This window comes from Phaethon aethereus, assembly GCF_964289735.1.
Source record: "Phaethon aethereus genome assembly, chromosome: 1".
NCBI lineage: Eukaryota > Metazoa > Chordata > Aves > Phaethontiformes > Phaethontidae > Phaethon > Phaethon aethereus.
Genome location: NC_138575.1, coordinates 196,879,066 through 196,906,335, shown reverse-complemented (window position 1 = coordinate 196,906,335; position 27,270 = coordinate 196,879,066). Strand labels below are relative to the sequence as shown.

At 42.1% G+C, this 27,270-nt stretch overlaps 1 protein-coding gene across 1 annotated transcript in view; it reads right to left on the bottom strand.

The window, feature by feature from the left end:
• Positions 1-27,270, bottom strand: part of STARD13 (StAR related lipid transfer domain containing 13) — a gene marked incomplete at both ends in the record, with an annotated part of 265,428 nt that overhangs the window by 154,122 nt on the left and 84,036 nt on the right. The window contains one exon of the mRNA XM_082011774.1: positions 16,671-16,704. Coding sequence (XP_081867900.1) covers positions 16,671-16,704 — 34 coding nt within the window. The remainder of the gene's footprint in view (positions 1-16,670; positions 16,705-27,270) is intronic.

Genomic DNA, 27,270 nt, shown 5'->3' with positions numbered 1-27,270 from the left:
GGACTGCTCTGTAGCTGGCCCGGCATACCAAAGGCGGAGCGAGCTTGAGAGGTGTTTCCCCATCGCTGGCTGCTGTGTACAGCGATGTGAGCAGAATGATGACAGAGGTCACAGCCACTGCTCTCTACTGATAATGCCACCGCTCACTTCCCAGCAAGGGCTCTCTTTTTGTTTAGTATTACTTGAAAAGTTGATTCCAGAAAGAACAGAGCAGGCTTCGCCTGCCCCTTGCACTCGGAGCACTGTTCTAGCCAGCCTGACTCCCCCTCTTATTATTAACACTTTAATTTTGAGACTCCAGATACACAATTCCCCTTGACTTCAATTAAGTGCCACGCCGATGAAGGAGATACGTATTCAGGACTGTTCGAGAAGGCAAGCAAAATTTGTTATTTTGCTTGTAGGTATTGCTGATTCCAAAGTTCCTTTTCAGTGTTGCAATGGTTTCTGGTGAAACTAGTTCCTACGGATGATGTCAGGACACCTTTACGGTGCTGCAGATACAGATGTTGCTTATAGTGTTTACTTACACTACTGTCGTGCAGACTTACTTCAACAGTTTTTCATCATTTTGTGCTGACATAAATCTGCTCAGTAGTAATTACCTGAAATTGTTCTACATTTCAGGAATTTTTTCTGAATCATTTACATTACAAAAACCCATGTAAATTGCTGGAAGAGTAGGTGCTAAAGGGATTATAACTCAGTGGGATCTTACCCAGTGTTAGTTTTTGAGACAGAAGATCAGTTAATTTACCTGACAGAGAATATTTATACTAAGTAAACCCTGATGCTGATTTGATCAAAATTATCAGACACATAGTTTCAGAGTTTAGGCCTTGAAAATATTTTAGTGAATGTCACTGCTAAGGGGGAAAAAACCCTTAGGAAGTAAATCTGGAAACCAAAACCTAGTGTTTTTATGCCTCAAATTGGAGGCTATTCCAAATTTCTCTTCTGAAATACTGCTAAATGGTTTTGCAGTGACCTCAAGTAGTTCATTGCTGTCATTCAAGTCATAAAGAAGACCGTTTCATCTGGAAAACATTATCCTTCTTTAGGACTTAAACAGATTTGGATTAGTCCTCCTCCCTCCTGTCCTATAGCTCATCTTTTATAGCTGGGCAGGATAAATGCAAAGTGGGTTGTATGTACTACTAGAAAGTAACAGTAGGCTCTTACTCTACTTTGTACAAGTATGTATTACCCATTTAATTCAGAATTGATGAAACTCAAGGTCTTCTCAGTAGTCACCAGGGACAGCCTTCCTGCCTACAAGAACTGCTCTAATCATTATTTTTTTAAAAAAACCCACAATTTAGACCAAACACTAGTGACAATCTCACATTAATGGTGACATTCTTGACTTGCTGAAGTAACTGTAAAAATTCCTATATGCTCCACTGAAAAATTTCATCCACGTGGGTACTTCCCTTTCCCTGCTCACTCCCATCATGCTTTTTAAGAATACGTGAGCATAAAGCCCTCAGTTTCTTGCTGATTTTATGATCCTCATTAATAGGAGAAAGAGGTTGCAGCACATGAGGGTGCTACATGTTTTGTATCTTATATTCATTAGATGTCCCCATGACTTAAAAGTGAGTAGGAATTTAGTGCTGCAACATTTTTCATTAGTTAAGCAAAATTATTATCTTCTCTGCATATCATCGTTCACTGACTTCTCTTAATGTTTCTTTCTGTAGACAGTTTTGTAATGTTGACAATGCTGGACGTCATTGTGATATAGTTCCTGAATTTATATGATGGCATTATAATAATAGCAATGCTGTTCTTTATGGTTCATAAAAATTAGCATTTTATTTGCTTTCATGACTAGTGCTGCAAATTGAACAGCTGTTTTCACTGAGCTGTTTTAATTAAGCTGTTCGTAATGTTGCCTAGGTATTTTTCCAAACCGGCAACACTTCATTAAGTATGTAGCATCAGCGAAGGCTTCAGATCATTCCTGAGCATTACCTCACACTTAGGTAAATTGAAATCCCATCTGCTTTGAGGTTGTCAAATCACCTTGCTTTGGTGATTTGAATTTGGTTCTCAGAAATCTTTCTAATCTTTAGTACCCTAGGAAATCTTGAGTTTGCTACAGATTTTGCCATCTGTTCACTCACTTGTCAAGATAATGAAGCTTTAAATGATACTTGTCCTACTAAAAATCTTTTAGGCAACCTATTATTAGCCCCTCTTCATTCCGAAAACTGACAAGTTTAATTTGGGTGTCTTTGGATCTTGTATAAAGTTTATGTTCTATGACCAAAATTTCCTTCCCACACTGATTTCTCACATTATTTCCTCTCTGTTTTGAAGATTTCTCAAATATTAGTTTGGAGAGCTTAGATAAGTTTTATCTCTTCCTGTTTTCCTGTGAAAAAGCTGTTTCTCTTTTCTTTTACAGGGCCATACTGGATCCTACATCTGTATTCTCATCTGGGCGTATTACAGGTTGCTTTGTTTTTTTCAGAGACATATATGATAATTAATATGGGAAGCTGTAATTATTTTCATTGCCCACAATGACTTCTTTTCATCTTTAAATATGGGTATCATTCTGGCTGCTTGTACAGCTGAACTGAGAAGTATATTACAACACTTTCACCTTTAGCTCTGTTTCTGACAGTGCTTCATCTCTTAATTGAGAAGAGGACTCCAGAATGCACTCACATCATAGAATCAGAATCATAGAACGGTTTGGGTTTGAATGGACCTTTGAAGGTTATCTAGTCCAACCCCTGGGCACTAAGTCTGGAAATACTTTGCCCAGGCACAAAAAAAATCATGATTTTAAAGATCGTGTCCCTAAGTCTTACACCCTAAGTCACTGTCTGATTATCAGAAGTGGTTACCACTCATCAGCCACTTCTGAACTCCTTTGTGAAAATGAGGTGATTTATTTAAAGGCATAAACAGCAATTTGGAAGTTCAGCTTTGGTCCTCAGATTTTAAACCTTCCTTCTTACTAACCCAGAAAGTTGGCTAATCCTCAGCCAGTCAAGCAGACATAACCCATGGGTCCATGATAGGTCCATTAACCAGCAGAAGGAAAAGCAAGAAATTGTTTTTGATGGCACAGGTAGAAGGGGAGTATTATGCATAGCTTTAGAGAGCTGGCAGAGCTCTTTGCCCATTTCACTGAAAACCAAAGAGAACTAAGAAGCTGTGGAGAACATAGAGGTATGGGGTGGAGGTGACAGGAGAGGCAGAAGGAAGAGAAGGAAGGAAAAAAGACCACACTAAGGCATCCTGAGCAGGGGAACAGTAACCAGACTGTGACATGTCAGTGCATTTAAGAGGAAACAGAATAGCGAATGGAAATGATAAAGAGGAAAACTAAAGCTGGATTTTGCAAAGAAGGAAATGGAGAGAAAATTATCAGAAGTATGGGAGTCCAGAAGAGAGACAAAAACAGTAGGTAGGATATGTGCTTGTGTAGAGAAGTGTGCAGAGCAATGAACGAAGTGCTCTGGATATGCTGTTGTCTGTTTGCATTGCTAGTCCAGGTTAACTGAAGCATGGGAGTTGAAAATAACTTTAAAATGCTTGTTTTTAGACTTCATTCATTTTAACTTAATCTATGAATCAGAAATGCTAAGAAATTTTCAAAAGCAATAGGTATCAGAGTCCTATTCCTTGCATTTTAGGCACCCATTGTTAAAAGAGAACTGAGGGAGGTGAGGAGGTGGGAGGGGGAGATATGACCCTCAGAGGGTGATTCATTCCACCCCAAACCAGATGCGTAAAAGAGGTGCTAGAGCAGACCTGTGGAGGAGGACTCGCTCCAGCGGAAGAAGACGTTACACTCTAAAGATGCCTCTCTCCCCGCATTGACAGAAGACGTGCTTAGCGAGCCACCTTAGACTGTAGGTAAAGCTGAAGCTATCAATTTCATCTCACGTTTTCTGTTTCTGAGGAATGTTAATGGGATTTCAGTATTTAGCTATTGTAGGCTCATTTGAAAATCTCAGGTTGAGTATTTTTCAGTTTTACTCTAGACTTTTAAAGCCTCTAACAGATTTAAAAGCATGGTCCTCATGACTCTCAATAGAATTTATGTTCTGAAATCCTATGACATTTCCCCTTTTGTTCTTTTTTAACATGGGCTACGTTCTGATGTGGAGACACTGGAATTGTCTTGCGTTGAATACAACTTTTCTCTTGCAGCACCAGCTGTAAAACATGAACACCTTGTTGTATCACACCCCAGAAATCTGAAATGAGAACCCTGCTAAAGCTCAGGGCTTCCTTTTTGTTTTGAATGTTGCACTGCTCTTGCTTCTGTTAGTATCACATTCCTACCACTTGTGCTTTTCAGACACCTACGGCCAAACTCGTTCCCAGTGTAACTCCACTGAACTCAATGGAGCCGCAACAGAATTGAATTTGTCTCAGTATGTCTGTAAATTAACCAGTCATTTAAGCTGGAGAGTGACATTGATAAGCAATAACAGCACAGGAGTGGTGAAAGGAAGATATCTCCTAGTTAGCTTTGGACAGTTGACACTAACTTCGTTGTCAGATAAGTCTTACTGACTGTGGGAAAAGCTGAGTGGGAAAAGTCACACTCACCGCCTGCTAACCATAGGAGGAAAAGAGATCCGGAATGCAGAGGAAATCTTGACATTATCTGTTCCCCCAACCCCTACCAGCCAGGCAATCAAAATAGCTAGCTGAGTATCAGCTGTCTCTGTTCCTGGCCCAAACAAATGTGTTTTCTTGACAAAGTTTTTGCTCACAGGAGAAGGGGCAAAGAGAAGAAAACAGTCTTAATGTGGGTGCGGGGAAGTGTTTCCTGCCAAAAAACAGGAGCTGCTTTTCTGTAACATCTAAAAGGATCATGATGAAATAAGCGTAACGCTGTAGACAGAGGTGCCTCTGTGGTTTCCGTAGGACAGCGATGCCTACTCGACAACCCAGCAGCCCTACAAAACAGAACTCCAGTACTTCATCACTCCACTTGGCCTCTGTTGACAATGTCAAGGACAGTTTGCCACAGACTTCAGTGAAAGAAGGCTCAAGCCCAAGGGAACAAAATCACTGGAAACGGCTTCTCTGTGGCCACCCAAATTGTGTTGTGTAAGAATAAAATGTAGCCATTGCAAATGAACACTTGAAGATTAAAGGCATTTCCTGCTCATAAGACACAGGGTCTGTCAAGACCTAAGGAAGCACAATATGCTATACTTACATCAATGTTCCATATACACAGCAAGTCAGAGGCACTCTCATGTATTTCTGTACACACTCAGTTATTTACCTATGTGTAGCTTAATACTCTGGATATCATCCCTATATGGTGGTTGTTACGCTTAAAAAAATTCCAAGGCTATGGGGCCGTAGAAGAGGAGCACGGCAACAAAAGCAACAAATGAAAGGGTATACTTTAAACTAAGTTATTGAATATTTTCAGTCCTCCAATACATCATCCAGCCACTGAATGTACTGCATCAGTCCTGTCTGTCTTATAAATAGGTGAAAATATATAGCAGGAGAAGTTTAGTTTAACTTTGGAAACTCATCTTACATTTTTGTTACCAAACGAGAGTCCAGAGAGCTGTAAATTGATGATTTTGACCACGTGTTGGTGAGTAGACAAGAAAAGAAAGAGTGTGAAAAGCAAGGCTAACTTTATGTACTATGTATTTATAAACCAAACAGATGCCACCATCAGCAGCCTGCTAGCGATGCCAGAGTACCTATGGCTTTGGGCCTGCTCTGCCTCCTAAAAGACCCTGGAAATCCAAACTAGCAGCTTTTCTTGATGGAGGCCTGGCACGGATAGTAAGGCAACTACTGCTGGGAAAGGCTGTAAGGAAGACCAGTCAGTCAGGGGACGTTGCAATCATTCCCTTCCATATTCCCTCTCCATTGCTTTGGGAAGCAGGCACAGTTCTCTGCGTCTCTCCCTCCTATTTCTGCGCCCTTGATCCTTCTGTCTTTGGCAGGAGTGGACCACCAACACCCTGGGCTTTAGCCACTGGTTCTCTGACTTTTCTACACTGGGAAGCCTTGACTGCCGGCTGCGACGATGCTCAGATGAGTGCACTGGCACGCAAGAGCAGAGACAGAGGCTCTCCGTATAACCGCAGCGCTAACGGAAGCTCCTCCTGGTGCTGAGCTCTGCGTGGACAACGGGCGCAGCAAAGAGCACCCAGCAGGATGGGGACCGTAACCTGGGCACCGATCAGCTCATGGACCAACATGCATGAAAATAAGCTCTTGAAAAATTATTTGAATGATGGATTAGAAACAAATGTAAACGTTTTAACAGTCACCTTTTTGTACGAAGAACTTTGATGATAACATAAGGCTGTAAGGTTTGTGAGGGAGGGACTCCCATTCTGCCTCTACGGTACTCAAAAGGACACTACTCCAGGCCTGAGGCCCACTGTCACTGCCTCAGTGCAAACAATTTAAAAATAATAAATGACTTAATTAGCAATCCAAGTAAATTGTAGTTTTAAGACTTTGCTAAAAGAACTATACACATTTTATGAAATATAATGCTCCTGGGCTTCCCATTTCCTCAGCTACTTAGAGGAGTTGTTTGATTCTGAAATGCTGTGTAAAGCAGAAGTTGTGGGGCTTTTTTTCTTTACAGATATAAATAATCCCCTATACAGCTCTAAATGTATCATTAAGAGACTAATCCTACCCCCACCAAGTCACCAGTGACTGCAGTTGGTGCAGAATTAGGTTCTACAAAGGAGGAATCCTTAATACTCTGCAGAATAAACCTACAAGATTCTATGCTAAAATCAGTTTACTTCTCAGAATTAAGGCAATTTTAAAAGAAATTGATAATTATGGACTTGAAAACCGTTCAATCAATCTAATAACTTCAATGATACTTACAGATGGGCATTTTTCTGACTTTTAAATGCAAGCCTTTCTCACTAGCAAGTGTTATCTTAGTGTTAATTACATATCATATGTTATCATATATTGCAATAAGAATTGGATTTAGAGTCATGAGAAGTACTTACACCCCTGGTAAGCTAAAAATTCCAGAAAACAGTAGTTACTGCTAAGCAGGACACAATGACAACTGTAACTGTTCAAGTAATTAAAGAAATGTTATCAGTTGTAGTTCATAGAAGAAATGAATTTTCAATCAACTTTGCTTAAAAGTAAATTCAGCATTTCCCGTTACATTTTCACGCAGAAGTCATCCAAACCAAATTTCAGACATTGCACATGTGGCAGTCCTTGCTATTCATAAATTTGTAGCTAATACTGAAACCCTGCTTGGCAATCAAGCAGACCTATGCCTTGCACAGAATGTGCTGTGCAACTTCTTGAATATTTAATCATATTGCTTAATTTTAAACCATCACTGCATTGGTGCTTAAGTCAACTGATTTAAAAGCATTAGTTTTCACTAGAATTACACCAGGGAAAAATTTGTCCTTTTGCTTTAAAACAAATTGTCCTGACATACATACTAGCCTTATATAACAAAGTCTTTGGGAACGAAGAAGTATTCCAGGGTAGGTATGGACCTAATATAAACAAATTTCAAATAAAAGCATAAAGCCATTACCTTCTCAGACCCCATGTCAAAAGCCAACACTTCACCAAGGCTGGAATAGCAATTTCAGGTCCACTTAATAATACCCATAATAAAGCAACCTTTTGGCCATCTGTTTTCTTGAACTTGCATTTCTTATTGCTCTGCCTTCATAAAGACACAAAGCCAAAATCACAACTGACAAATGTAATTATATGCAACAGAATTATACACGGGATGGTTTTGGCAGGTCTTTTGCATTCGTAATGCAGCTCCGGCCTCCTCCTATTGCTGCACTTCAGCTGTGGCTTGACAGCGTGATGGAAATTACTAATTTGTTTTTGCCTTATGCTGAGAGCTCCATAAATACCAGCATCTCTATGTGCATTTCTGTTGTAGCAACTTGCTGGCCTGGATGGAATCTAATACTGAGAACAGGAAGGGCAGAGACTGGATGGTTTTCAGTTGAAAAGCTTGCTAAAGCAACTCTCCTGTTTCTTAGGAAGGTGCCCCTGTAGTTGACATTAACACTACGCAGCTCTTTGTCCTCCTCTAGTGGTCCCATCATATTTAGGGAGAGGCTTATGCAGTGATTACTTCCTTCAAGTTAATGTGGTTATTACTCAACTGCAAGGTGTTGAGGCTCTGTCCTGGTTTCAGCCAGGGTAGAGTTAATTTTCTTCATAGAAGCTAGCGTGAGGCTATGTTTTGGATTTGGGATGAAAAAAATGTTGATAAGGTGCTGATGTTTTGAGTTGTTGCTAAGTAGTCAAGGACGGTCCAGCTTCTCATGCTGGCCTGCAGCGAGCAGGCTGGGGGCGCACAGGAAGCTGGGAGGGGTCACAGCTGGGACAGCTGACCCAGGCTGGCCAAGGAGATATTCCATACCATATAACGTCATGCTCAGTATATAAAGCTGGGACAAAGAAGAAGGAAGGGGTGGAGGGACGTTCGGAGTTATGGCGTCTGTCTTCCCAAGAAACCATTATGCGTGACGGAGCCCTGCTTCCCTGGAGATGGCTGAACACCTGCCTGCCCATGGGGAGTGGTGAACAAATTCCTTGGTTTGCTTTGCTTGTGTGCGCGGCTTTTGCTTTACTTATTAAACTGTCTTTATCTCAAACCATGAGTTTCCTCACTTTTACTCTTCCTATTCTCTCCCCCGTGCCACCGTGGGGGAGTGAGTGAGCGGCTGCGTGGTGTGTAGTTGTAGTTGACTGGGGCTAAACCACGACAGGCTCATGCCTAGAGATCCCATGTTCAACCCTATCACAAGCAACAGCAAAAGGTTTAATCTCTCTGGTGCTCATGGAAGTGGAAACCATAGCCAGTCACAGTCTTTTTGTGCCGTGGTCATCTCCTCTGAGCAGACGTTGCACCCAGGGCAGGTTGTTCAATAGCATGAAACAGTGGCATGGTCTGACTATGGTCCCACAAAAGGTCCTATGCTGCAAAAGGTCAGAAGTTGGCTGTTTCATTCGACAGCTTTATTGCCCCAAAGAACTTGCATTAAGCATATGTTCCAGACAGAAGCATTCCTCTGTGTTTGCCTGCCTGACTTGCAAACAAGGAAACAGTGCAGAATCTATCTATCTTGTGTCCTGAGCCTTTCAGAGAGGAGCTACGTGTCATTCAGATTCAGCACAAAACCTCAGAAGTTACTCTTTAGGAATTGATCCTAAATAGTTAAATAGCAAAAACTGAACCTAGAGAATTGTTACATGAAGGAAATGTTTTCTAATGGTGAACACTAAAATTACTGGAATTGCTACCCATTAGAAATGCTTTCTGTGAAGACAAAGGGGTCCTGCTACATATACTCATTCTTCCATGTGTGTGTGCCTCTCTCAGAGCTGTAATGCTCAGTTAGCATTACAAAAGACTAAAGATTTATTTTGCTGCTTGCACACTTTAATATGTCTAATCTTCAAATTTTTGCAGTTATACTTTACCCAGAAAAAAAAATACAAGCACGTAGATTGCACTGTGGCTATAAGAAAGGTCTGAGGGAAAGGTCTAATTGAAATAGAAAAAACATATACTAGATTTTTTATTATTTAGTGAATTTTTTCAAGACATTTGTTACTTTTCGAATAAATATTAAATGTCAGAATGTGCCCCCTGTCATGACGCTTGGAGAAGTCAAGTTTAAAGAAAGTTGGTTACTCAGATGCGATGAAGGTGAATAGGGCTGTTTGTCCACAACCTTTGCCAGACATTTGTTCATTAATAGAAGAAAATGACTTAAGAATCCTACGGCTCCATGTCTGACCTTAGTTGCTGGAAACCAACACCCCCTAATTCCACAATGGCAAAACTTTAGAGCAATTTATCAATTTGCGTTAGATCACCATTTACAACAAGGTCCCTGTCACGACTCAAGAGCAGTTACAAACCCAGGCTCATCTATCAACTCTTCAGTGTTCAGCTCTCCTTAGAAGTCCACGCTGTAAACAAAAATGTTTATAATACCTTAATTCTGAAACCACCTATATTGTTTACAATTATTGACTAGATATTATTTTTTAAATTTACCATCTCTAACCTTTTCAATATTTTTCTTTCTTATTAAAAATGTTGACTGAAAATCAAAGTTACAGAAAGAACTATGGAGCAAGGAAATGGAAGAAGGTAATTACAATAACATTGAGTGTTAGTATGTGTATAAAGTGTCTTTATACATTACTGTTTCATTATTTCAGAAGTTTCTTACACAAAATTCAGAGTATTCCTTAATAGATCAAGCTTTTGTCTATAATTCACATACTAAAACAATAAACGTATATGTTTTTAATCTACACTTTTTTTTTTTTAAAATAGCAATATCCTGAGATATAAATAGTAAGGGTTCTCATTTTCCTCTTGCTTTTGAGAGCTGGAGATCACAGTTTGCCCTCAGCTGCTCCAATACGTCAGTAGGAGCCGAGTAGCAAAGATTTGCCTTTTCAGAAGAACAAAGAAGGGATTTGTTCTATCATTGCTGATTATGAAAGGAACACAGAGGCAGGAAGAGGCAATCTCCCTGCCTAATTTTGAGAGCCAAACCAGCACTGCACAGAAGTTAGAACAGGAGCCAAATGAAAGGACCCTCTGATGCACTGACTGCAGGACAAGCACTAAGTCTACCAACTTCTAATTTGAGTAGTACAGGGCTTAACCAGTTAACAGGCCAAGGCCGCCAAACATCTGGGTTTGCTCAATAGTTTATTTTCACTATACCACTGCTGAGGAACAGGAAAATGAACAACCTGTTCATTTTTCCGCTCAAAGTAAGCATCTCCACTTCGTGTTGGAAACATGACAAAGTGACCCCACTCTGCTTTCTAGTAAATGCACAGGATCTTTGGATGAGGATGTTTCATTTTTCCCAGTTATTTAAGGTCAGGTTCTCATCCTGGGTAAACTCTTGTAGCTGGAGTAATGACAGCATGAGACATCAGTACTACCTAGGTCTCGGGAGGGACTCCAAAACATCTAATCCAGCTGCTGCTCTCCCCTGCAGAGGATGGGACAAGGGAACTCATGGCCACAGCTCCTGCTCCACCTCCAGCACACTTGTCAGGCATGCATGGCAAGTGAAAGGCTGAAAGGGATCATCTTCTCCATGTCCCCATGAGGAAGAGGGAAATCCCAGAACAGGTTATGGTTCAGTGAGCCACATCCATTTCCCTGTTCGCAGCGTAATCAACCCGTAACTCTTGCTCAGGGACTGCAGCAAACATAAAATACAAACATGAGTGTAAAATGTTCTATGACCAAGGAAACACAAAAATATGTGGTCAGTGGGAACTAGAGCACATGGGTTTGATCTTGCAATGAATCAAGCGCCTGCAGTTTATAACAAGGGCCAGATGGAGTTGCAGTTCCCTCTCAGTTGCCAGAATCAGGCCCTTTGTTGGCAGCTGTTCATATACAGCTGCTGTATAGCACAGTTCTGGTTTCTTAAGCTATGGAGACCCCTCTTTGATGTCAATTAGCAGTATGCCTGGACAAATGTTGCAGGATCAGGCTATTTGTTAAAGCCCTGGGACCACCACTACCTCTATTTGAATGTTGTAATATATCAGTCAAGGATACACAGTTATCCACAGAGCACTTCTGAAATGGCCAAGGTCACATGAGGATTTTATCATATTACTGCAGTGCACCATCTTCCTTGCCAGCTCATTGCTGTTCTGCTTCAGACTACATTACCATGCATCAGCAAATAACACCAGCATGCTGCTATATTTAGTGTTTCATACATACCACTAAAATAGAGGATGTGTCAGCTTTTAATCTGACTTCACATTTTTGTCAGCAAAGTAAAAGCTCATTTTCCCTACCCATGATGAAGTGTTCTCTGTGTTAGTCATATTGAGCTATGTGGTGATAACTTTAAAATACATTAGGCAGCCAGAATGCTCAAGCTGGATAGAATGATTTTTACTAAGAGATATACTAGGAGATAGTAAGGATGCATAGTGTCAGTCAGACAGGTTTTAATAGTGACTACCACAGGCTATCTAAAAACCCAGCAGCAATCTGATGGCAAGAGGAGCAGCTAACCAAGGTGTTCTCTGTGGTACCACTGCAGGTAATTACGACTGGGTCATGATTTTTTTTTTTTTTTTTGTAATCAAAAAATCCCAGGTTACACGTCCAGAGTGGAGATTGGTGCAGATCAGGTTTGGTGTTCAAAGATGTGTCCAAAGAAGGGCAACGAAGCTGGTGAGGGGTCTGGAGAACAAGTCTTATGAGGAGCGGCTGAGGGAACTGGGGTTGTTCAGTCTGGACAAGAGGTGGCTGAGGGGAGACCTTATTGCTCCCTACAACTACCTGAAAGGGGGTTGTGGCGAGGTGGGTGTTGGTCTCTTCTCTGAAGTAACTAGCGATAGGACGAGAGGAAATGGCCTCAAGTTGCGCCAGGGGAGGTTTAGATTGGATATTAGGAAAAATTTCTTTACTGGGAAAGTGGTCAAGCATTGGAACAGGCTGCCCAGGGAGGTGGTGGAGTCACCATCACTGGAAGTGTTCAAAAAATGTGTGGATGTGGCACTTCAGGACATGGTTTAGGGGGCATGGTGGTGTTGGGTTGATGGTTGGACTTGATGATCTTGAAGGTCGTTTCCAACCTTAATGATCCTGTGATTCGTTAGGTACCTGGCAACATGAGAAGAAAAGCACTGACAATGATGACTTGACCAGAGTGGTCTATTGCATGGTGACAGGCCTGGGGCAGTCCTATTAACGACATCATCTATTAATGACAGCAGGAATGTGGTTCAGTGGTTGGAACCACAGTTACCACCAGGATAGCCATGCTCATTCTGAAAGAAAGTAGGGCTCAGTGGATGAAGCTGGCATTTTCACGGATCTTGGTAAAGCCACAGAATAGGATGTTTTTTACATATTCATAAAACTTACTTACTCATGCCATCACGTACAAGGATTACAAGTGTGAGCTGCACAAGTGTGAATTACCTCCCTGTCTGCTGCTTCTACACCAAGCCAACGGGCAACTTGCTAACCTACAGACCAAGGATAAGCCTGTCTACATGAAAAGCAACTTTTCCACTCTGAAGTGCTTATTCTTGCAACTCTCCCTTGCACATTGCTAACTACATCTTAAAGGGCGTGGGTGACACCACATTTGCAACCTAGATCTAACTCCTAATAACACTGTATTTACTTAGTAGTGTGCAATTATATATATACATTTCCAAGTCTTTGTGGAGCCCCGCTCCAGCCCAGGGTTGTCCATCCCAGCCTCATGACGCTGCAGCAGGGCTGGTCTCCAGCTCTGCCACAGCCCTGCCTGGCCAGGGTCCCACTGAGCTGGGACGACCTGCAGGCTGACATCTCGTCTCAGCCTCAGCCCATCCCCGTCCCCATGGCCCTGCCCAGTCATCCTGGAACCGTCTCTGACCCTGTCCCCGTGTCTGTCCCTGGTCCCCAGGGAGTCACCGGCCCATGCTGCACCCTGTCGCTACTAAAGAAAAGAGAAAGCAGACTAAATTCGTGCCTCTAGAGTCACACCTTACCACTAATTTTTTCCTAATGCACAATTTTTTTCATGTTCAGAACATCGTTATTTCCAGTGCATGCACCAGTACCAGCATTATTACTTCTGGAAACAACGGTACTAGGCCTGCCCAGCATGCAGCAACACGGCCAGCCATACCGGTCCCTCCAAGGAGGTTCCCCTGGGGTGGCTGAGCCATCCGCACAGCTGCAGCTTTCCTTAGGAGACGTTTCGGGTATTCTGCTTAACAAATTGCAAGGTTCTCACTGTAAATCCAGGGAACGGAAGCCCCAGAATAGTACACTTCTTCATTTAAAAAAACAAATTTAGAATGCAAGCAAGAGAGAGAACAACAGCACAAAGGACAAGAGTTTTTTTTTCCTCTCACACAAAAATACGGCTTGTATGGAGAATGCCTAGAAGCCAAGGACAGCCCTGGGAAAGGGCTGCAGGACCCTCTGGCTGCATCAGCTTTCAGCTGCCCTGTGCATCCCCAGCTCCTGCTGGGATGGGGTTAGAGGGGCCGTCTCCATCCGAAATGCTTGATGCTTATGGTGGGGAGGACAGGGTGCTGTCCCACTATGACCCACCACTACTCCAGGAAATTACTCCTGTGGGCCTTGCGAGCTCTAGTTTGAGAGAGTTTTCCCCACACTAACCTGAGAAAGAGGTCAGGAGAAGAAAGGGAAGTCACAAAAGGGAATGAGAAAAAATAAGAAGCGGTAACGTAAGAGGAAAGTGGTGGTGCAGAAATGAACTTGAGGAGAAGAGTGCTGTGTTCTGTACATGGCCGATACGGGCAGCACAGGTCTTCTCATGCAAGAAATTCCAAAACAGAAAAAAGCTTCTCATCCAGAAAGCAGAGAAAGCAACAGACATATTTAGGAACTGAAAACCTGGAAGGAACACTGCCCCTCAGTTCAAGACATAGATTAGGCCAATTTTTAATTTTAAATCATGTTTTCTCTTTTTTTTTTCCCAACGCTTTAACATAAAAAGTTTCAAAGATGAAAGTTTCAAAGCCAAATAAAAGTTAAAACTTCTCACTTTGAAAACTGTTAGAACATCTCATGTCAAGACGTTAACACTTATTTTACAGAAATGATTTGAAATAGAAATTAATGGATGCTAACCTTTTCCTGTAAAATGGTTCCGTTTGAAGAAATGGTCATTTTCTGCCAAAAGCATTTTAATGATAAATTTATTAACAGCTTTATCATATGCTAGATTTACATGATTAAAGTTCCACCTCAGTGACCAAACTGTGTCAGAAAATGACCTGTCATTCTTCCTTCATTCCTGCAGTTATCAAATTTTCAACCATCATGTTCTACTATAAAGATGGGTGCTAAATTTTATCTCTTTTGGTGACAAAATTAATGTTATCATAAAAGTAAAACAATTCAAAAATTAATCATAGTAAAAAATGGGAGCGCTGCTAAAATAATCAGTTTTATTTAAAATTTATGTACCATTGATGTGTTTTCCTTTTCTTTATAAAGCAAGCCCTCAGTGTCACATAGAGGTTTTGATCCAAGCAATGAAAACAATAAAAACAATTGCTAAATCGGTCTCAAAATTGATGGGATTTGTTTGGCTTTGGAAAAGCCCAGGCACATGGTTTCATTGGCAAATACCGTCACGGAATAAGTACACACACAACTCATAAACCAGAAAAAGTTAATGTGCACGGAACTTGAATGAAAATACTTATATTTATACTATGCTCAACAGCCTTCATGTTTTGTTGAGCTGATGCTAAGTACATGAGGACGAAACTGCCGACAGAGGCCTGAGTTTTCTGGGCCAGGGCTGCTGGCATTTTGCTAAGTCAGCACGTTTGCCAGCAGAGCCATTGAATCAGTGACACTGGCTGCAAAAGGCTGCATTCATCTGTTTCTAACAGAGTTAAGGTAGCCCTTGGAAAGAACCGCGGATGCAATTCAGAGCAGAGACAGATGCTACTCCGAGCCAGAAGGAATCACTGAGTTCGCAAACTGGCTTAAACTAGTCCTTCAGGCCAAAAAAAGATGCTAAGTCATCTAGGGACAGAGGGGTAATTACAACAACCATCTCCAATTGCTTTCATTTTAATTGACACACACTGCATACATATTGACTAACGAAACAGAAAAAGCAGTCGGAAATGGGTGACTCCAGAGGTCAGTTGTTTTATGACTGAAATATTTCTGGCTGGCAAAGGCTTTTGTGGGAGGATTCACTTAGACTTTGGGGACACTTCTTTTTGCAAAACTGTGGGGCTGTTATTAAATTCCAGTCACCCACATTCTGGGAAACAGTTTATTTTCTCTGTATTTCTTAATTGTGCTTCATTACAATTTAATAAGGACATTTACCCTCAATTAAACAAACCATCCAAGCAGTTGCTTACTCCCTGTTGCAATGATTTGGTTTTGTCCAACGCAGGTTTAATTGTGTCTTAAGCATCTTGCTGAATCAGGATCTCTGTGTGTCTATCTGTCCAAGCCTTTCCTTAGCTCCTGGCATGCGCGGGGTTCAGGGTATCTCAGTTTTAACGCCACTTACTGCTCTGATCTTGGTGCCTTCCAGAACATCAGCCGTAATGAAATAATTTCCCCAGAATAGTCAAATTCACCAGTGCTGTTAATATTGACATCCGCATTAACTGGCTGGTGAGCTCATGCCAAGGAGTGATTCGGGCACCATGACTCTGTCACTGGGGACAAGGCCCAGGGGGATGTTACTTTTTTTTTTGGAAAATGTGCCTGTGTAACGAGCCTCTTCACCAGACTCAGCTTCTGTGTGAGTGCTGAGCGAGAAAAAGAGCTCAGGTACATCTCACCTCGACTCACCCTACGCCCGCCAGCGCCATGGCCAACCCTTCAGTCCCACTCTGACATCACTACCAAATATTTGGTTTTATCCCCGTTATTTCAGAACTCACCTTGCAAGGTATGTCAAAAGTTGCTGAATTACCAGCTTTCCTAAGAAACACATAAGTCATACACCAGTATGTCATGAACAACAGCATGGATGTGATTGTAGCAACTGCATGAAATAACTGAAACGGAGCGCAGCAGAGATGCCCGTGGGTCCTCCATCAACGCATGCATGTCTACACAAGCCGCCAAGAAACTTTCAAGAAGTAATGCAGTGTCTTACCTGCTTTTTCCTTACACAGCTTCTGAAACAGCACCTGTAAAAACAAAATTAATTTTTGTTTAATAACGATACATTTTTTTCCTTCAAATAAGTTCCTCATTTCAGGATGACAATATACGTCATTCTTAAACATCAACACCACCTTACACAGGGCATAAAATCAAGAGCTCATCAATGAAAATCACAGGGAATGTCTAGTTTTGCTTGCTGAGAACAACCTGGTGCCCACTCCCAAACCCGGTCCACCTGTCTTGCAGGGAGCGAGCTTAGGAGCAGTCTCTGGCACGAGCAGGGTGTGTGCCACAAGGATAAATGAGGTCTGGCACACTGGAACATGCCTGAAAGCGTCTCACGATGCCGGTGGGGCTCGGGGAGGCAAAGCAGGCGCGGGCAGCTGTACCGACAGCTGGGGAACAGAGGACACTGCGGCTACAGCAGCTCGGAGCGGTGGAGCGATGGTGCTTATTCATCTGTGACCAGGAGAGAGTCCCTCTGTCTGAGGGACATGGCCAAACTGACTTGCCGTGTTTTATTCTTCATATTTTTAATCTCCTTGCTTTGGGTCTGTCATGCTAACTGAAAGTGGTATCATAAACATCATATTGGATGCACCTCTTGGTTTATTATCGTTCTTTTTACTTTTCAACGCCCAAATCAGGAGGCTGTTGCCAGTGATTAAATGCATATCACCTATTCTCCTTTCAGATGATAGATCCATCAACTGTCTGAGCAATATGCCTGTAAATGAACCTAGCATAATGGGTGAAACTGCACCTAATTTTTATTTTTTTTTAATTAAACAGAAGGCTGAACTGATTCTTCCAGAAACCAGTTAACTCACAGGTGTGAAGTGCCCAGCCTGCAGCCAGCTGAAAGGCAGCCCCTCCTGTACCTTGCAGTGACACACTCCTTGTTCTTGTTACCTGCTTGTCCCCGTATGGACAACCATCTGCACCTTTCTGTCGGAGGCACCAAGTGCACCATTATCTCTCCAGTCACAACTGCCTCTGCAGCCTTGATAGGAGTCTGTCTATAAAAACATGGGTTTTATTCACCTTTTATTTAGCAGAGAATTTTACTGAGATGTTGGAAAATTCCTCCCCTAAGCATGGAACTGAATTGGTTAAGCATCTCAGTAATAGAAGCGCAGCGAGGCTACAGTTGTTTTCCCTTCTGCAAGGCACTTTTGTTGTAAAAAGGCCTCTTAGTCTGCCTGAGCAGCAGCTGAAGTTCGCCTGTCTTAAGTCAGCCGGGACCAAGTGAGGTGGTCACTTCTAGATGGGAAAATAACGAGCGGCTGAGTCCAAATCAGGTTTTGTTAACAGCCATTTGTAGCTTGGCTTTAGCTCCAAGTCGCGGCCCACGCACGCTGCTGTACGCTGCCCCGAACTGAGCTGATGTGTACAGCTTTCACCCAGGCTCCCTTTTGACTTTTAGCTCAGTGATGGTGAAGTGGCCACAGAGGCTGGAGCTGAGCCCCCTTCCCCAGTGAGGGCCTGCCAGTGCCAGGCTCTGTGGTACCTGCACAGACCCTCATGCCAGACCTCTTCTTCTCTTGCTCATAGAGGGGCTGGAGGTTTCACCTCCCCCTAGGTCTTCTACAGCCCAGAAAGGGAGAACGTCCTTCCGATTCCCATCTGGCTGAAGAGGAAATTCAACCTATTTCCCAGGTCTTTCCACATTGGCCCATTCTGCAAAGAGTAAGAAGCAGAACTACAGTGCTACAAGCCAGAATTTCTCCAGCAGCATCACTTAAAAAGAGTCAGTGCTGAGCTCTCAGGAGAGTGCTCTGGCAGAAGCATCTCGCTTTCACAGAGGAATGGGAAATTCGGACACATGCCGTGTCAACTGGCAAGGGACAGGCAGGTCCCACATCAGCGTGACAGCGTGACAGTTTTGGGCTGCCTCTCAGAGTGAGGGACATCATTCTGTCCCTCCACTCTGCAGTGAGCTGTGTTGTTCTCAATCACCCTCCTGGGGATAGGCACCTGATTTTTAGCATCACGATGTTGGCTCAAGCACGCTGGAGGCGGGTGCCTAAATTGCCATATTGAATCTTGGAACAAACACTTCTTGAAGAATACATAAACAATATGTGAATCAAAATAAGTATGTCAGTCCTGCTTGGATAGCTGGTTCCTGTGTTCTGGCGCAGCCAGAAGGGCACCAGCTATTATAAAATCAAACCCAGGCTATGTTAACTTCCAAAATCTTTTTAGGACACCATACAAAAAGGATGCAAATTGTTGCTGGAGCAATCCCAAATGGCAACAGAAAGCTGCCAACTAAAAGTGATTTATGGAAATAATAATGATAATGCACTATATAACTGATTGTATAACAAAATACATTTATTGGAGGACTAGTATCCCATCTGAGCAGCATGGCACCATCTAATCAAATATATAGAAACCATGGACCAAGAGAGTACAACTCTAGCCAAGAGGCTGTTGCAGCACCTGCTGCTATGAATAATAAAGAAATCATTTGCTTACAACTCCAGCTGTAGCAATTTTGCGAGTGGAAGTGTCAAACAGAAGCCAAAGACAAATGCACTCTGCTGATATAACCATGTTTTATTTGCTGAAACATGTAAACCAGCACGCAGAATCCAGGTATTTATTAGATATTGGGTCCATTTCTCCCCCCTCAGCACTCCTGTGTCTCAGTGGGGAGATGTGTCCCATGTTCACCTACATGAGCAAAGGTTCCCAAGAAGCCTGCCTTTGCTTTATGACGGGAGCAGGATGAGCCAGTCTTGTGAACTAAGCAAGTCTCCCTCAGTGGCGGTGCAGCTAGTTCAACGAACAACTTAGAATTAAGTGAAGCTCCGAGGGTTCACCTACACAGCTAAATAAAAGACGGCCATTGATGAGGCCAAAGCACCGTACAAGGGTTTTTCCACCCGACTCAGCAGCGCTGGCTTTGTTACGAACTGCTCTGAAGAGCTCTGCTTGGAGCAAGGCAGCTATTGGAAAGCATGCCCTCAGCAGTGGGGACGAGGGGACACCTGGTGCCACTTGGCCTTGGGTGAGGGACTGGTCCCTGGACCAATGTATATCACCCTATAAACATAGCCTCTGAGTCTGTAGTATTAAATTGTTGGGTCCTGTACAGATGAACAAGAGAATTTGTTAGACATCATTACCTGAATCTGAACCCCGTAGAGAAAAATGAAAATAATGCCTCTGTTCAACAGATACTTAAAACCAAGGACACCTGTAAGCGTGTGAGTGATCCCATTATAGCCACTTACAGAGCCATGCATGTGAAAAAGTGCATTTGGGGCACAGAGGAAAGGAAGGAAGAAAGGCTGTGGATCTATCAGGGGGAGGAAAGTGAATATAATGCATTTACAAAGAACCTGAAAGATTTTCCTGAAAGGCATTTTGTGTAGAAACAAATTACTCAAATGAACTCCTTGGATTAAGTGGAAGTGAAGGTAGAAGCAAAACACCAGCATTATAAACTCAACAAGCAAAATAAACACACTCATTAAAAAATTGTTTGTCTGATTTATACATAATCTTTCATGATTATAAGTGATCAGGGCATGGAACTCATCAAACTGGATTAAATGATTTAATAATGTTCCAGTAAACTTACTGTCACATAAAAGCTTTTTTACGACACAAAAGATGAATGCAAAATGGTTGACTTAAACAAATTCAAAACCATTTTAATTTGTAACAGCACAGGGATTCTGCAATGCCAGCCAATCCCATAATATTATATACCATTAAAAAAAATAAAAGACTGTTTTGTATCCATGTCTTTTGCTTCCCTCTTCCCCGTCATCTCCTATTAGTTATTAGATATTCTACGCTCTCATTTCAAATATGCCCAAATTAATCATTCACTCAGGAAATCACACCCTCCACAAAAAATTTAAAAAGTGATTAATGTATCTGTCCAGCATGCAAATCACTCTTCTGGATGCTTAAAAAAAAGCCTGAGAATTTATTCAACATAGATATGGTATAAAAAATATCACTGCTATCAAATAATCCCTGGCATTTTGATAGGACTACTTGACATCTGCTATTAATAAAAAAGGCTTTGGATTCTGCACACTTAGGTTCTGCGGTGAGCAACTGGCAGCACCACTCTGAAACACAACACCTCCTTCAGAGGAAAAAAGGATAAATCTGTACAACTCTTACTGGTTAACTGATACAGGAGGAAAGCACTCTGAGCTGGAAAAGATCCTGCAAAGCATAAAGACTGAAAATCCTGCTAGTTCCTCATTCTACTAATTTAATAATCTGCTAGGCTTTAATTAAAGTGACATATAGACAGTTCTAAAAGAGGAAACTAGCAATCCACATGCAAAACTCAATCATCTGATTAGCAGGTTTATTAGATCCTTTCAGAAAGATGTTGACAGAAGGAAAGAAAATCCTAGTTACTACTTCAAAATAAAATTCTACAGCCCAAAATGGAAAGTAATATTATGACACTCAGCAATGTCAGCCTTAACTTGAAGTTGCCCAGCCCCAGTAATGAGATCTTCAGTCTGGATTACACTTGCAGGTTCCCTAGAGAGCATTAGTCAGATGAAAATAATGGCAATATTGAAGTTATCCCATAGAAAACACTGCTGACACTGCTGTGTCAGAAATCTGATTTCTCTCAGAGACTTGGCACCAATCTTTGGTATAGGCTTCAAACCTCAGCTGGATTTAGGTGCTTATGTTGTATCTTCAAGGCTGACAACAGGGATCTTAATTTTCCTACAAAATACAGCCTCTGCAGCAGTGTTCTTGGAGACCATGTTTAATATACAGCCTGAGCATTATTAGAGAAGTCACTTGGGGCATGGAGGACAGATATTCTTGGCTGGAAGGGATTCAGTCTCATACCTGCTGCATCACAACATTTTGGACTCCTTGCCGTGTTAGAAAGTAGGGGGAAAGGGAAATTCTCAATTTCTTCCATTGAAGCTGAGCTATTGCACTGCAAACTATTAACGACTGATGGAGTCAAAGGAAGAAAGAAGAGTAAACAGCTCCCCACTCTGCAGTCAAGCAAGTCCACTTGCTCATTCACAAGAAGCGTGGCCAGCAGGTTGAGGGAAGTGATTTTACCCTCTACTCTGCTCTGCTGAGACCCCACCTGGAGTCCTGCATCCAGCTCTAGAGCACTCAGCACAGGAAAGACATGGACCTGTTGGAGCGGGTCCAGAGGAGGCCACAAAAATGCTCAGAGGGATGGAACACCTCTCCTGTGAGGACAGGCTGAGAGAGTTGGGGTTGTTCAGCCTGGAGAAGAGAAGGCTCCGCGGAGACCTTATAGAAGTCTTCCAGTACTTAAAGGGGGCCTACAGGAAAGATGGGGAGGGACTCTTTATCAGGGCCTGTAGTGACAAGACAAGGGATAATGGCTTTAAACTGAGAGTAAATTTAGATTAGGTATCAGAAAGAAATTCTTCACTATGACGGTGGTGAACCACTGGCACAGGTTGCCCAGAGAGATGGTAGATGCCCCATCCCTAGAAGTGTTCAAGGCCACGTTGTATGAGGCTTTGAGCAACCTGATCTAGTGGAAGGTGTCCCTACCCATGGCAGGGGGGTTGGAACTAGATGAGCTTTAAGGTCCCTTCCAAACCAAACCATTCTATGATTATATTCTATTCTATGAAGTGGGGAAACTTGGGTCCAGGTCCCCTTGTCTACACTTTTTGATATTTGGAATAAGAAAACATTATTATCAATGCTCTTACGCTGTTTTCACCATGGTATTTTAAAACAGTGTAAGACATTAAGAATACCCACGACACTGATGAAAGCAATCTTGTTGCTCATGCAAAGGTTAGCTTCAGTGCTTGTATTTGTTACTGGACAGAGCGCCCTTGCTGGACCCAAAGCCCAAGGTGCATTTATGAGCCCTTGATCAACCACACTGCGTAACTGCTGGGTCACCCCTAGCTCTGTTTTGAACTGCTCCAATTAACTATCTACAAATTAAACCTTAGCATAGTTCAAGAGATTGGGGACCACTCCTAAATGGCAGAATGGAGGTAGACTCTGCTCTAGACCTGCCTTTTGCCATGTTGAAGAGTCCTCCAGCACCACCTCTCCATCCTTTGTACCCTTAAACACCTCCTCGTGCCATACTCCGTGGCATGCAGCACATGTCCATCCCCTAAAACGCGCACCTTGTGGCTTGTAGCACAGCTTTCACTTCACCGCGGGTACAAAAGATCCCATACACAAAATAACAACTGGAGAGCACGAAGAGCACAGTGGAGAGCCAGGGCCAAGTCCTACAGAGGATGAGCATGCTCAGTCTGCTCTGCAGGGTCCCTCAGCACTCTCTCTTGTACACACTTAACCTAAATGATTTAACATTAAAAATATTTTCCCTATGTTAGCTTATAGCACCGCTGTCATAGCGACAGGTGGCTACTTCAGGTATCCTCAAATATAATAACGCTTCATATTTTTGAAGCTGTACAAATATGTAAAAAATAATTAATATTGTTCCAGTTACTGCAAAAAAAACACATGTGGCCCAAATACATATCAGCTTACTTGAAATTAATGAGTAGATGTACATGTACCCCAGCGAAGCAGAGATTTGGCTGGTTTTATAAATGAACATTTATAAAACTTCATGCAACTTAAAAGGATTTCTAAGGCTTCTTCCATTTTCTAGCACAGCTCACTGAGACATTTGCTGCTGTCTAACCTGCACTCCACTGTGTTACTGAAAACAAACCGAACCGAGTCCAGTTCTGTAGAAGCACTGCGAGACACCGTGTTTCCACAGACATTTTAAACCTCTGACACTTCATCTTGTTTTCTGGAGCGCTATGTAAGGTTTCAAGGGGTTGTCAAGAAAAGAATGTAAATAAAATAAAATTGTTTTTCTCTGTAGCTGACATGGAAAAAGTCTAATTTAGGGATTCTAATTTATTTCTTTGGTTTAAACTGGCTAAATCATATAAATTGTCTTTTTCCTGGTTTCTCTGAGGAGCTAGCATTTAGAACCTTTTAATCCTGTGCAAAGAAAATTGAACTCTAATATTTTTACGATGATATTTCTAAAATGAGCCTAAGGGATTCAAGCATCCAGAAGAATTCAGAGGATACAGAAATGTCTTTTGAAAGCCCTAGACTTAATATGCTGAGTTGTATTCTAAAAAGATTAAATACTGTAAATAGTGCTTAAAGATACAAAAGCATATTTAATCATTGTGCACAGCTTTAAAGAACATTTAGTGAACGTTTGAAAATTATTTTCCGTGGGTTAGTGTTTTAGTTGGCAAAATAAGACTTGTTTTTAAAATGCATTTTACTTAATTCTAAATATTTCTTTCAATTTTTACACCAAGATCAGTGCTGGCTTGAAAAACACTGACATAGAAAGATTTACTCAACTGTTTTCTTCTGTTTGCTACAAATCTGTATCTATTCTGTCCATGTACTATTATTGGTAAAGTCCAGAATTTCACGTTGCTGTAGTTCTGAAAGCTTTGATCAAATAGAAAACTGGCTGAAAAGTATTTTATGGGGAAGACTTTTGAATAACATATTAAATAAGAAGGTTTACAGTAAGTGCAGCAGGGTGATAAGAAAGTCTGTAACAATGAAAACCATTTCAACAATGTTCAAAGTGAAATCAGAAGAAAATGAGCTGAAAGACTAACGGTAGAAGTACATGCATTTTAGTAACTGTAACTTATCATACTTAACTTTAAAAATGTATTATATTAACAGACCGGGGAGATTTTTACTTCCACCAGCTGTTAATATGATTTCAAAATGTCAAGCAATTATGGCACTGGTGGTTATACCCAAATTTTTATTCAGGAGGAATCCAACACATGAGGAGCAGCCACCTGCAGTGAGTGTTAGTGTGTGCCTCTATGGAATTTGTTACGATATTAAATCAGCCCAGTTGCTCATTTTGCCATCCAACGGGAAGATGTCATTCATCCCTGTGGCTCGGCTGGCCATGCCTATCCATCTGTGGGATAACACGACACTGTTCGCTGTTCCGCGGTGCTCTTTGAAAGTAGATTTTAACCTCCATCCTTCGTAGCTCTGGTTCTGCCCTCATAGGACAGATGACTGACATTGCAAATGGTACAGGCGGTTTGAAGCAGCAGCCCTGAAGAGCTAATTATCTGGTCTCCTGAATCTGGCCCCAGTACAACGAGTTGAAATTTGAACATGAAAATTTTTCTATGTGTAATGAATAGTGACAAGCCTCTGCGTTGAGAAGAGCCTCTTTGCTGCCTACTACGCCATACAACATATGCAGGTATGCTCAGATACCACCATTCACATTAGGGAAACAAAATGATCCAGAAATCCCACAGAAGGACGAGGGCAAAGGGTACCAGAATCCCTAGGAGAAGTAAACTGGAGACTGCAATTATTGAGGTATTTTTCCACTCCTTTTTCTCATTCTAAAATGCTGCAGCAGACTGACTCGTGGACTTTGTCTAGCAGAGCTACAGCACAGGCATCACGGTAAATATCACCTGGACTAGACCGGTTTGGGAGCACAAAGGCGGGATGCAGGGACTTGTGAATCGACTCAGCTTCGTCTCACCTTGGCAGACCCTTATCTATGCGGAGATGGCTTGGGGGAGCTGCACAAACGGCACAGCCCGGGGAACAATGATAAGAACCGAAACCGGAATGGAGCCTTAAGTATGGCACTTAAGGAGGGCACCGGACAAGCAACGAGCCTTCCCCAGCATCCGAGAAGAACGTGCCGCGTGGGCACTAAGAACGTGACGTTTCCTCGGGCAACCGGGGTGAAAAAGGCAGAACTATAAAGTATAAAAGGCGGTGCCCACAGCGACTGGGGGAACCCCCACCATGCAGGAGCGACAAGAATCAAGAGGACCAAGGGGACGCCGCTGTATCCACGGGTGGTGATATCTTCGTTGCCTCTGTCCCTGTCTGTCTCTCTTTCTCCTCGTCTCTTTGCCAAACCGCGAAAGACGTGGTTCACGGGACTTGTTGGTCTGGTTAGATTGTTTAGTCTACTATTAAATTGTTAAATTGGTTGGCTGGTGTCGTTTCACCTTAATTCAGTCCAGGGGGATCACGAATCTGGTCGTTGGTCCTAAGGGGAGGGAGGTCGTCCTAAACGGCTCTTTTCGGGCCGCGACAAATGCTAATTCAGTTGACACAACTTTTCAGCAGAGAAAGCAAATTATCAAATACATATAAGCAAATTATTGGCATTGTTGAAATGTTTCAATTTTATAGCTTTCAGTGGAAAATCACCTTTTTGTGCTTAAAATATGTTTAATTAAAAATTAACTAGGTTACATTAGAAAAGAAATTCACAAAATCATTTTTACCTGGTCTTGGCTTGTGACCTTGAACCAGATAAGGAAATACTACAAACTGACAAAACATTTCACAGAACAGAAAAACTCTTTCTACCAATATCTCTATTTCAAACCATGAAAAAAGGACCCCAAGGTATCACAAGGTCAGCAACTTTTTCATCTTTAAAGATTTTATGATACCTGTGATTTTTGGAGGCCACTGGAATGAATTTTTTAAATAGCTCTGATCAGTTAAAATTCTGATTTTTTTTTTCAGAAAGGTAGACACTTAAAACTCCAGAACATTACTTCACTGTAACATATCCATGCTCATTTTCTTAAATCTTCAGGGATTCTAAATTATGCCTGTGGAAGTCCATGTTCTAACCAAAGCAAGCTGTGACAACAGCATATCTGTTGTGCTTTATTTGCCCTTTGTGGCCAGCTGGATGTACCTGCGAGACAGAATACAGACGTTCCATGCAGAAAAAATGCCCCTTCTCCCTTCAAGGTGACCCGGGCAGCCAAGCTAGTCTGGTCCCACCCAGCAAAACATGGTGAGGTACCCTCCTCTCCTTCACTTACACAAGCTCTTCATAACTCATCCCACTTTTTTGCTTTTAAATGGGCTTTTTTGTAGTTGATATTTTAAAATGTAATCAAAATCAAACCTGACAGTTTGGTATTGTGCTTTTGCACAGTCAGAAGCAAAGCAGGTGCAGGCAATCTCGAGTGTCTAGCCAAGGGAACAGCTTGAGGAACACATATCCAAGTATGGTCTACACGGTGTCCTGAACATTCAAGTTCATCCTCCCCAATTCCCAATACCCACCCTCTGTGATCACTTCCTTACAGCACACAGTTCTGCCACGTTTCAGCAAATTTGGTTCTGGTAAAAACAAAAAACGTCCTCCTTCTGATGCTTTTACCTTTGGCAAGTCCCAGGAGCTCTTACTCATTTTGAACTCTCAACTGTGCAGCAGGACTAACATCAACATGCTCAGAACTGTGCAAATATCAGTTAATGCTCAGTCCTGTGTTCAGATAACCAATTATGCTTCTGTATAAACAAAGGCAGGAATAAAAACTAGAGATAACAGGTCAGTTGTCACAATATGTGGGGGGGGGTCAGGTGGAAATGTGATGGGGTGGAGGTGGGAAGAAGAAGGATAAAAAGAAGAGCAATGACTGCGAAATGGAGATGGACAAGAGTGAGAAGCGAGAGCAGTCCCCCGTTTTTTACAGTCCTGGAACAATGCAGTGAGTCACACATTGCTATCATTTTTACCCTCTTGACTAGGAAGA